Source organism: Labrus bergylta, chromosome 15 (assembly GCF_963930695.1).
Source record: "Labrus bergylta chromosome 15, fLabBer1.1, whole genome shotgun sequence".
NCBI classification, from domain to species: Eukaryota; Metazoa; Chordata; class Actinopteri; order Labriformes; family Labridae; genus Labrus; species Labrus bergylta.
This window is the reverse complement of record NC_089209.1, coordinates 18,279,366-18,291,575: the sequence shown is the minus strand read 5'-3', so window position 1 is coordinate 18,291,575 and position 12,210 is coordinate 18,279,366. Positions and strand designations below refer to the sequence as shown.

Sequence of the window (12,210 nt, the reverse complement as noted above, 5' to 3'; positions counted from 1 at the left end):
CAGGAAGAGGAAGTCTGTTTATTTCCTCGGGGCTATGGCTCCACCTGAATGCTAAGTGACCAAGGAGTTCTCATACTGACACACTGCAGCTGCAAAACATGCTCCATGTATGCCTGAATAAACACACTCCGTCAAGCATGACTACACACATAAACGACAGACATTCACACGCATAGACTCTAGAAATAGTCCACTTCCGCGTCTCTCGTCCATGACTATGTTGTACGAAGGATTAGCCCTCTCTCAGTTAAGTATGTTGTGTAACATAAAACCGTCCTCTTCCTTCTACTGCACCGTCAACCCAAATCCCATCCAACCCCCACCCAGAGCTCACCCAGAGCCAGCCTGGCTTTAAATCTCCCATCTTTGTGGCAACTGGGACCCCAGGCCTGCCTCCAAAGGGCTTCCACAGTGCAACAGCACAAATTACATTTCACTCACATGGCTGAGCCCAACCCTCTCTTTTCATGGCTTTTCTTTATCTCCATCCATCCTCCTCCACCTCCTCCTCCTCCTCCTCCTCCTCCCGTCCAGCAGGGCCCCTGACATCAGCTCCTTTCGCTCACATAACTGCTGATGTTTCTTCAGTCGATGTGTGGCACTGGCAGTGTAACAGCTCCTACAAGATCAGGCCTGTGCTGACTGCTCCAAAGGAGATGAGCTGTGTGCTCTGCTAATGGCTACAAGTAGCATCAGAAAACAATGAAATTGCATTGACGTTTGAGAGCGGTAACAAATGAAATATGCATCTTTTTGTCGTCTCACCTGTTCTCAGAAGCCTTACATCTTCGGCACTCTGCCAGAGCAGCCCTCTGGCAAGTGTACTTTGGCATAGTGTGTTTTAGCAAATTGAAAGTGGCTTTTTGCGCTTTGATTGATGGGGCGGATTGTTTTCACAATACACAAGAGGACAGTGACAGATTACCGCTCAAATCAGCACTTTGTGTTCAATTGATTGGTGGTCAAGCACCAGATTGTGTAACTTCAACCTTCCATGTTAGAGTTATCTGTGACTCACACAACACTGGAAACGTGTGATTTTTCAAACCAAACAAAAAGAAATGTCAAAAATAAGCATTCATATGTGAATAAACCTCCCAGAGACGTCCTCTCTACATCAAAAAAAAACAGAATGCCAGGATTACATAACATGTCAAGTTAAGAGCTGCTTTACAGATAAATTCATGATACTGAAGAATAATACGCTAGAAGGTAATGTACACACAATATATAGGGGAAAACCATCATGATTTACTGACAATAACAAAGTGTTTGACATAGTGGAGGTTCTGATAAAAGTTTAAATCTATTATGAATACAGCAAGTTCTCAGTTATTTAAGTATTTAAATGTAAGCCATGAGGAAAGAATCTCTGAGCAGGATATGTACACAGGACATACAGCATGCTGCAGGAAACAACTTATAGCCACTGCTAGCCCCAAATCTCTAAATCCTTCTACATGCAGTATGATGTTGATAGTAAGTTTCTTAAATGAGCAAACAATTACTTTCTCTCCAAAACAGAAATTAAGTCACGTTTCTGCAAACTTTCCTGATATCCAGTGTGGCGTGGTGACATCTGATGATCACAGTGTTATTTTCAAACAGCAGGGATGCGACCATTTTAAAATCTCACCATACAATAATAGCGCCATAACAAGTTTACGGTACGATATTTATTACGATATTTAAAAGGAAACTTTAGGCCATTTATTCAACAATGATAGAACATTGAGACGGGGTATGAGATACGTGATGTGACCTTAAAAATCCCTTTATAAAATCAAATCATTGAACCAGCTAGACCAAGTCAAACTTGCAGTATAACAAACATTTTCTAACCTTTTCTATGCTACTACCTGGCTGAATTTTTTTCCTTTCATCTTCTCAAATCTTTTCGGAGAGGCGATTTGTCAATTTGTTTCTCATATTATTCCTATTCCCCCGACACGTAGGTCACCGCAGTCTGGCAGTGTCTGCATTTTGTATTTTGTTTGTCTGCCATCTTCTTCTTTCTCATTTCTTGACTTGGGGAAACTGAAATGCTTCCACACATCAGATTTCAAAGAAGCTAGAGAATCCACAATTTCAAAATAGTCTCTCTGTTCTCCCTTTGCAAATAAAGCCGTTTTCAACCATTTTTACTAGAATGAGGCAGCGAGCAGAGCGCAAAGGATGATGGGGGCTCATTGGACAATGGTCTCTGTAGTTACCACTCCTCTGCTCTGCTCCGCTACGATACCGTCAAAGGTCCACGACGGTATCGAGACACTTAAGTTCTTGCATTATCTTGAAATTGAGGATTCTGTGACATCCCTAGTAAACAGTTGGATCTTCGTGCATGTTCTGCTGCTGGAGTTGAGCTCAGGACATTGATGATCATGTTTACATGGCAGGTGTTGAACGTGGAAGCTGGGAGTTAGCTTCATACATTAAAATCTTTTAGCATTCTGTTCATAGCTTTGAGAACAAAAAGGGGAATCTTCGCCAACATTTTGCAGTTATTTTGACTAATTACTACGATAGCAACAGCGAGCATTTTTAAACTCACTATTCAGTGACTGATTAAAATGACTGCTTTTCAGACGTCACCGATTCTTCTCTCTCTCCCTGATTTATGACTCTGTCCGCTGTCCTATCTCTAAATAAAGACTTAAAAAATAAGTTGTGTATGTATCACAGTTCAGCCACGTATTACTGTGAGTGCTAACACGCAAAGCACGCAGACAGACTGGCTGACAGAGCAGAGAGATTCTTCAAAAGGGAATTTACAGCCTCAGAAAAAGTTCAGGATGATAATAACAGGCGCCACTAAGCTGCACCATTTGATTGTGGGGGGGGCGGGGGGAGAGAGTGAGGGACATGTAGAGGACATTTATCTGCGTGACACAGAACACAATGCTCTTTGTTTGATTGGTAAAATTAGTGGGAGCTCATTTGCTTTCAGTGCAAAATCCTTTACAGGGCTTTTTTGTTGTGTTAATTAAGCTGGAGCAACCATTTTGTATGCCGCTTGCGTAGCGAGCCCCAAAGGAGAGAAAGATCATTGTTATTCTTGTCTCACTCCTCAGAGGCATTGTGATTTGTGTTTTTACATGATTTTCACCCAAAATGAGCTGCTTAAATGTATATTTGCTAAAACTGGTTTGGTCCCCTGATAACTAACTCTATGAATACAAATATTTGAGAGTTTTTTTCCTCTGTGTCAACTGAACTGTTGCCAGCTCCCAGTGTTTAGTCAGAACAGACAACAAACGTGTTACAACAGACTCATTTAACCTGCTGAATTTGTTGCATAATGAAGGTTTCAGGGTATTGAAGCTTCGAAATCTCATTGAAGCGCTCAAGGTGGGGATAATTTCTTCTCATAAATTTACATAATTTGTAAAAGTGTTTACTGAAACTTTTTCTGGGCAAAATGGAATCTACCAACATGGGAACAGTGAAGTACTTTTTTTTTTTTTTTAGTTAGGATCTGTGCATTCTTATTTTCTATTTTTCCCTTAGTATGATCTTTCAAAGTTCTGAAAACGTGATGAGACAGGAGGATGTTTTCCAAACTGAATACAAGCTGGAGAGCAATAATTAGGAACCATTAGGCCCCCTGGATTTAGAGAGTTTCATTCATAGTGAATGGAAGAATAAATCCCCTGCAGATATTTTGTTGTCTTCTTTTGTGCATTGAAACTATAAAAGTCAACATATTGCTCCAGTGAGTTCACCACGGTCACCCTTTCAGTATCACTTCAGCTCCTTTGATTGCTGTACACTTGAAAAAATCTCAAATCACAGCGGCGGTTAACCTTGTTTGCTTCTCTCTAGCCCTGTAATATTGAAGTCTCAAGTCACAGCAGGACCTACTGGGGTTGGAGTGTATCACTTCGCTCCTAACACTGTCTGCCTCAAGACAGCTGAGCTCTCAATAATCACACAAATCAGCAGAGAGATGAGGTGTGAACGACTAAATGCTGGCAGGTCTTGTTTCAGTTCAGTGCATGCAGAAGGCGATCAAATTAGATCAAGTCTAAAAAAAAAAATAAAAAAAAACGTGACACAGAGCAGCACTGTCTTGCTTCCGTAGGAAACGCATACTGTGTCATTTTCCATGGCCTGTTTTATGTCATTTGCCTTTCCACTGAAGTTCAAAACTGAAGCTCAATTGTTTTGTGTTTGTCTCATTTGTGTTCAGGAAGCGAAGCTGCGTGAGCTCCTGGACGTCAGCACCCTGGCGGGGAAGATGGAGAACAGGATGCTGACGGTGGTGAGCGGCACTGACATGGTCAACATCACCTATCTGAACTTCATGGCCTTCACAGAGGAGACAGCTAAGGTAAACTTTCTTCTGAACATCGACAACTAACCAGAGAAAAAGCAGCTCTTGAATGAAATATAGAAGCTACAGGATGAATAACTCCTTCTTCCAGCTTTAATCATGTCAGGGTTTTAATTAAGTTGTTCCATTCATGTCTGTGAAATCAGCATCATTCTTTCCCCAAAAGAGTGTGTCAAGGTTTGAACTGAATAAAGTGATGAACAAGCCGTGCTGGTGAATGATTATGGAAACGCACACAAAACAAAATTTGAAATAGCTGGTTGTTCTATTGAAAGTGAGACGTTTAATTAATATCATGCAAAACTTTTCTAACAATTATTGAATCCGATTAAAACAAAATCAAAGAGCCATGGACCTGGGCTCTCATTTCTAAAACAGTGTGAGAATTAATCCATACTAAAAGTGTGCATGCGCCCAAAATCCGGAGATGGTGTGCACCCACAATAATTCAAATTTATAAAACCTTTCGTGCACACACCTGCACTCCATTATCCCTTTATAAATGCAGATTCACCTGGAAATATGCGCTCGTTGATAAGCCCCATGTTCCGCCCACTACACATCCACATTCAGTCATAAAAGGTCAATGCAAAGCAGCTTGTGAATGAAAATGCATACAAAGGAGCGGGCAAATCAGAAGTTTCCAGCGCTGGATCAAGCAAATCGGAAGTGAGACGAAGAAAATAACCAAGACCCAGAAGAACGTAATACGTGCAGGTGATGAAGATGTGCTTAGTAACCACACTGCACAATGTGTGCGTCTTGCAGCTCAGTAATCTTTATTAAAACAAAGAATCACACTTGATGATGAATGCGTGATATTGGACTGACTACTCAAAGCACTTTTAGACGACATGTCACAGTCCCCCATTCACACCGATGGCAGAGAATGCTATGTAAAGTTCCCAAACCGCCTAACAGTGCTACTCTTTTAAGTATTGAAATGATTACTGTCAGTAGTTCAGAGTCTGTGATAAGAGCTGCTTCCTTAGCAACTGTGTGGTTTCATTATTTATGGTTTGTTTTTCCTTCACAACGGTGATCTGTCAAAAGATAGCAGATCGTTGCAATTGGTAAATGGCCAATCAGAATCTAGTATTTCACACAGCTTTGTACTAATGTCTGTTAACTGCATGTTGTGTTTGTTCAGGGTTGAGATTTCAGGTCAAAGTGTAATAAGATAACAGTCAAGTGTTTGTATTAACATAAACATAATCATCATACCCACATGTATAAACTAATACCTTTATTTATTCCTAACATATTCCCCTTCCCCTAGCAACAAAGAGTCAGGTGCAAGCCCAATGGTTTGTGTGTATCTTATTCTGTTCTTATTCTTATATCTGTGTGTGTGTGTGTGTGTGTGTGTGTGTGTGTGTGTGTGTGTGTGTGTGTGTGTGTGTGTGTTTTTATTTACTGCAGGAATGGGCAGAGGAGCTGTTCAACCTTGCATCCAACCTCTTGGTGCAGAACATGTCAAGAGAAGCCTGCCTCGAGAAAGCGTATGTCATCCACACACACACACACACACACACACATACATACACACACACACACACACACACATACACACACACACACACACACACACACACACACACACACACACACACACACACACACACACACACACATACACACACACACACACACACACACACACACACACACACACACACACACACACACACACATAGAGACTAAACATACACACACAGTCACACACGCACACACACAGAAAAATGTAAATCCACAAACAGAAACATGAGTCAAAAGCAAATTAGGTTTCTTCTGCAAAAAAACAAAACATAGAACCAGCTGCAAGTGTCCAACACACACCACTACCAGCACAAGTCAGTGTTGACTTACAAATGCATACAAAACCTATTTGAGAAATGCACACTATTGCACAAAGTATGCACTGTCATAAACCTTGCAACACAGATACTTATGTATCCACAGCAGCACATACTGGCTCCTCTGTACTTACACACACTACAAAATATAGGGGGAAGAAGTGTCTTTTCTCAGCTCTGCAAGGCAGCCAGGGGGTTTAAATTCAAGGTTGATAGAAAGAAGAAATAGACAGGGAAAAAGAAGGGGATAAATAAAATAGTTGGACACATGTCATGCACCAGACTCTTTGCATGTTCATATGATCTTGTCTAAGTATCCAGTCGTTAAGTGCAGTGGTCTTTATTTTTCTTGCAACAGTGAGATAATAACCTTTGTCAGCGGATCATTAAACAGGTCGGGTTGCTGACCTGAACTTGCAGTGGTGTCAAAATGTTAGAGAGGAGTCACCATTTAATTTTTTTTCTGTTTGAAAAACACCTCTACCCCCTCATTAGTCCATTAGCTTTTTGTGGCGGAAAGGACGGTTTTTGGCATCAATGGCCCTCACACCACCTCTGATCCTGTGTAATAACTGTGTCTAATGGCTTTCACCAACACGCTCCTATTGATCCGATCGGAGCCCACATGCTGATCTATGTTCCACTGCAGGTGTATGTGACTGAGTGAAGCGTCTGCAGAGCGATCGTCGATAGGAATCTGCCATATTGTGTTGAGAAAATGTGTCGAGGCTGTGTTTGACGACAACTCCCAGCTGCGTGGTGTTTATCAGTGAACAGGAGCCATTAAGTCGCACCCCTGAGGAGGCTAATAGACTTATGAGACAATAAAAGTGGCCATCGACCACATTGTACACAGAAAGTTGATAGAAATTGAACAGGGCAGGTTTGTGGTTATGCTTGCAGCGTTTGTGCATTACTTCTTAGTCATGCTTTCACTACACCATCCCTTTTGATGATTTTCTGCATGTGGTTAATTCTCATAGAGAGCTCTTATGGCTGTGATACTTTTTTTTTTTTGTGTGTGGTAGAAAAGCAACGGGAAACAAAACAGAACCCAGCATGTCTTCATGAAGCTGCTGGAGTTGAATGCAATTGGGCTGACGCCACATGCACTCACCTTGTGAGTCAATGATGATTCAGTTGTTTTATTTTTTGCATTTCACCCCACGCCAGAGAGTAAGTGGATTCGCAGGAGTAAGTATTTGAATTACCATAGGTGAAATGGAAACTGACCTCCTTGATTAAGCATTAAGCAGAGAGGGAGAGCGGACACATAAGGGTGGAAAAGAGCTAGGCAGAGAAAAAGAAAGTGAACCAGAAAGGAGACAGATGCAAGTAATCTGTTGTGCCCAACTCGTCTAAATGAATAATACAGGGTGATGTGGGGCAGATGAGGGCATCAAGAAACACCTATCTGTCTGTCCTCTCCTTTTTTCAGTCCTGCCGAGCCTTACATCTTTCTTTCCTTTTGACAGTCTTCTTCAAAATCAACCTTGTATAGCTTCAGTGACGTCAGCTGTTGTCAACTAGCTCTCCCTCTACCAACACTCATTGTCTTTCCCCTCACATTTCCCTCTATGCGAGAACACAAGACCCCAGACCAAAAAAAAAATTCAAAACAGTCTGGCCCTGTCAACCATTACAGTCATTGGTGATTTTGCCTGTGGCAGCCGGTTTGCCCTATGAAGTGGACACTGTAATGGATATTAATTATTAGCCAGCAGCCACTTAAAGCCCAGCTAGTAATGATGGCTCCTGTTGCAGTGGAGCTATTTTTAGCTCAGGCTGCGCTGCTTGCTTTGCTGCTGCTGCTGCATGGCTCTGTGCTGCCAATGCAAGGCTTCCAGGGATTAGCCACAATTTGAACCTCTCATGTAAACACAGCCACACAAATATGGTGTGCACAGAGAGCACAGTGGGGTCCACTGTGAGAAACACAGCTTGTTTGTCATCACACCGATCTGATGCAAGAATTGTCATGTGATTTTGCACACTCGCTCATAGTCAGTCATGACAAATAGCTATGGACATGTGCCGCAGCCTAATGTATGAGGCATGCACACACACACACACACACACACACAGGGATTACTTTTGAGCAAGTACTGCTGATTGCATGTTGTGTAAATTGTGTGTTCTGTCCAATGCAGATACACTCGGCTGAAGTTGCAGCTCAACCCAGAGGGGCGAATCCCCGTCAAGAAGTAAGTCTCTCTGACTCATCCTCCTCTCCCCTGCCAAATCTCCTCTCTTTTGATCAATGCATTGCTTCCTCCGCCTTCTCTCGCTACTATCATTCTTGCAGCATATGTATGCCTTTTTTTTTTATATAAATATTGCCCTACCCTTGAATTATCAATAGGCTCCCTTTTATTATTTTCATGAGTCTGCGTCATCATTTCTGTAGCTGTCATTTCTTCTGAATGAAAAACCTCATTTGTCTCTGTGACTAACTTCAGCCCATAATGTGCCAGAGTGACATGTTTGGGAGAATTTCCTTTTGTGTTTTTCAGTTTTGTGACTTTCTGCCTCGCTTATTTTGTCTGTCATCATCTCATTGAAAACCCAACTCCCTCTGCCGTCATCAGTCAAGTTGAGCTTCCATGCGGGCAGCAGTGAACTCCTGCGATAACCTCCCTCAGAGTCTCGGAGGGAAAAACCAGTGGGTGTCAACACAGAGAGGCAGAGAGACGCTTCTTGCCGTTTAGGGAATTAACCTCCTAGCTGGAAGGACATGTCAGCTTGACTAATGTCAGCTTGACTTTGCTCTCCCACCGAGCATACAGTACACGCTCATGGATCTGCACAGGGATACTTCTGTATGTAATTAAAACAGGCTACTGCCGGCGGAAACAGACCTAAACAGCCGGGGGTAGTTGTTACAACACTGGAGCTCATCGCAGTAAATCTTATTTATTGTCTATATACACTGGAATAAAACAGAGGACAGTAGCTGTACCAAACAGAAGCACTGCTTCTACTTAGGCTATGGTGACTAATGAGGCAGAACTGTTATTATTAGTGTTCAGTGAAAATAAAATATCCAAAAAAGCACCCGAATATCTGGAAAATACAGTGTCCACAAAGCTGCAAAAACCAGGCTGTATAAAAACCTGCTTTTAGATGCATCTTTTAAAAGGAAATCAATCATGTGATCATTTGTTATGTGTTGTGAAGCTTCTTTATCTGCATTTATTTTTTTTTTTATCTGATAAGAGTCTAGCTTTGCAATTGGTGAGAAGGGATTCGTAGAGCTACAACTAGTGTGTAAGAATCCGTGATATGATAATGATGATGGTAATGGAAAAGATCATTGTTATGGTAATGACTATGGTAATGATAATGATAAGAAGAAATGACAACAATAAAACGTAATGCTCTCGTCTTTGACAACATGTTTGCGGTTAGTTTGTCTCTTTAAAGGACCGCAAACATCACCACTTTATTTATGTACGGGATGGTGTTTCCCTCTGTAAACTCAACTCTCTAGACCTACAATCATTTTAATCATCATACCCTTATATACAAGTAAGGTTTGAAACAAGACTTCTATTTCTCAGTGTGATAAAATGAAAAGAAAGGTGGTGCTGAAGGCTTTGCGGTTAAGTTGTGCCACATGAACGGAGGCTATAGTCCTTAAAGCGAGCGTCCCTTGTTCAAGTCAAGCCTGCCTGTGGATCCTCTCCCGCATGTCATTCCACACTGTTTCTTACTCCAGTCAAACTGTTCTATCAATTAAAGGTAAAAAGCCCCAAAATCCATCCATCCATCGATTATCTTTACCGCTTTTCCAGTACGGGGTTGTGGGGGGGCTGGAGCCGATCCCAGCTGTCATTAGGTCAGAGGCGGGTTACACCCTGGACTGTTTGCCAGTCAATCACAGAGCAGACATGTAGAGACCGACAACCAGCCACACTTCATTCACACCTACGGGCAATTTAGAGTCACCAAGTGACCTAATGAGCATGTCTTTGGACTGTGGGAGGAAGCCAGAGTTACCGGAGGAGAACATGCAAACTGTCGGACGGGGATTTGAACCAGGAACCTCCTCGCTGTGACGAAACAGCGCTAACCAATGCACCACTGTGCAGCCAAAAAGCCCAAAAAATAAATCTGAAAAATGAAATAAAAAGAAAGGAAGCTTCTAGTAAAGTTGATTATAACCTTCATGAATATTAAATTTATTGCAAAGCCATCATATTACAATGGATTAGTTTCACGTCTCTGGGCCTTTTATTTTACCTCTTTCTCTCTCTCTCTCTCTCTCTCTCTATGCTGAATTTATTACACTTTCATTTTTCATCTTGGCATTTCCTTTGGCTCATTTTTGTCTTTTAATTCCCCCGTTGTTTGTGGTTGCATCCTTTCGAACAAACATTTGTTCACTGTCCTTAGTTTCTGTTTTTGCTTTGTTTTCTTCTGTTTCACTGTTTGCTGCTGCTGGAGCAGAACGTTCTCACAGGATTTCCTTAATAAGTATCAATTAAAAGCTGTGATAAATGCATCACTTTGACACATAGGATCAGAGTGAAAAGTCCTCGGCCTCTGCGGTTTTTGCTGTGATTACTCAGAAGTGTGGTTTTTTTTTTGTGTCCCACAGCATCTTCAGGGTGTTCTCAGCAGACCGGAAGCGAGTGGAGACGGCGCTGGAAAACTGTAACCTCCCTTCTGGCAGAGTGAGACACCAAAATCCTTAAAATGTTACCGTCTCCTCATTTTTCCCCTTTCTCTGAACCTGATCCTCTCTCCCTATCTTTCTAGTCTCCAAGCTCTTTCATCTCCTCCATCCTTCCACCCGTCTTTCCTCTACCAATCAGCTCATTCTGTAGTCTCCTGATTGCTGCTTTTGCTCATTTGTTTGCAGTCCTATTTTCTGGATTTCTGCTTCACTTTTCTCTCAGAACTGGTTTAGCCTCAGTTTAGAAACAAACAGACCCAGTGGGAGCAATAGAGATGACAAAAGCTGTTTTATCTGCACCTCAGTCAGATACCACTAGAGAGAAGCTGCTCCCTCATGCATAGAGGTGTAAACAGTCCCACAACACAGCAAGCAATCTCTGTACTCCAGCGGTAGTGAGCAATTTGCATATTTAGACGTTTGAAAAATGCAGTTTAATGCAGTCCTTAACACTTGCCCAAAAATGCATATACAGCAGGGGCACACAAAAAATTGCAGTGCTAATGAACAGTTTCTGAATACAATCAGCATAAACACATTAATACACAGAACTACTAACAGTCCCACACAGAAACAAGCTATACATAATTAGCACAGAGAGAGAGAGAGAGAGAGAGAGAGAGAGAGAGAGAGAGAGAGAGAGAGAGAGAGAGAGAGAGGAGGTAAGAAGCTGCTGCTGTATGAAGGTCTGGTGGGATTTGCTGTTGTTCCAAGGCGCAGGTAATTACAGTTAAATGATAGTGCTGCTAATCCCTCACACACGCACAGTCACAGGCAAACGTGCACACAGTACGCAGCTCACACCGAGGGCTTCATAGAGTGACTCACTGAGTTTCAGAAGGGCTCGACCTGTATGCCCCCTCTTGGTGCATCCTCCCTCATCTGCCTCTTTTTGGCTCCTTTAAAAACTATTTGGTTCTGCTCTGTTTATTACAGGCACAATGCTACGAGCTTCTGCTGAGTGCGCTTGTGTCTTTATCAGACCTGTTAGGCTCTGATAGCTTTATAAAGACCTCTTATGGCCACAACTTTTTTTTTTCTGTTTAAGCCCAAGTGCACATTACAAGTAGTCATCTTTTGTTGCTTATTCCGGTTTGAAGTGCATGTATATGTAAATGCTTTCTGAGGGGGTCACCCAAATACTCCAATAGCATAGAGTGTACTTCTTGTTTACAAATCAGTAGCTTGCATAGTTTGAAGGTAACCGAAAAGTCAGTACAAACATGAGTGGAATGGAAAATATTACAGCAGCCTATGAAACAGACTGAAATAAATACTGACGCCTCAACATGACCTCCAAAAGCAAATACAACCATCAGACAGAAGATTAATTTCTTCTATAT

At 41.9% G+C, this 12,210-nt stretch overlaps 1 protein-coding gene across 3 annotated transcripts in view; it reads left to right on the top strand.

The window, feature by feature from the left end:
* plcb1l (phospholipase C beta 1-like) overlaps positions 1 to 12,210 on the top strand; it is a 115,082-nt gene that overhangs the window by 57,353 nt on the left and 45,519 nt on the right. For all 3 annotated transcript variants that reach the window (XR_010668729.1, XM_020632388.3, XM_065963435.1), the window contains exons 4-7: positions 4,190 to 4,330; positions 5,756 to 5,835; positions 8,340 to 8,393; positions 10,790 to 10,865. Coding sequence is in view for 2 of the 3 variants with exons in the window: in XM_020632388.3 (XP_020488044.1) it covers positions 4,190 to 4,330; positions 5,756 to 5,835; positions 8,340 to 8,393; positions 10,790 to 10,865 (351 nt within the window). In the remaining variant the exon portion in view is untranslated. The remainder of the gene's footprint in view (positions 1 to 4,189; positions 4,331 to 5,755; positions 5,836 to 8,339; positions 8,394 to 10,789; positions 10,866 to 12,210) is intronic.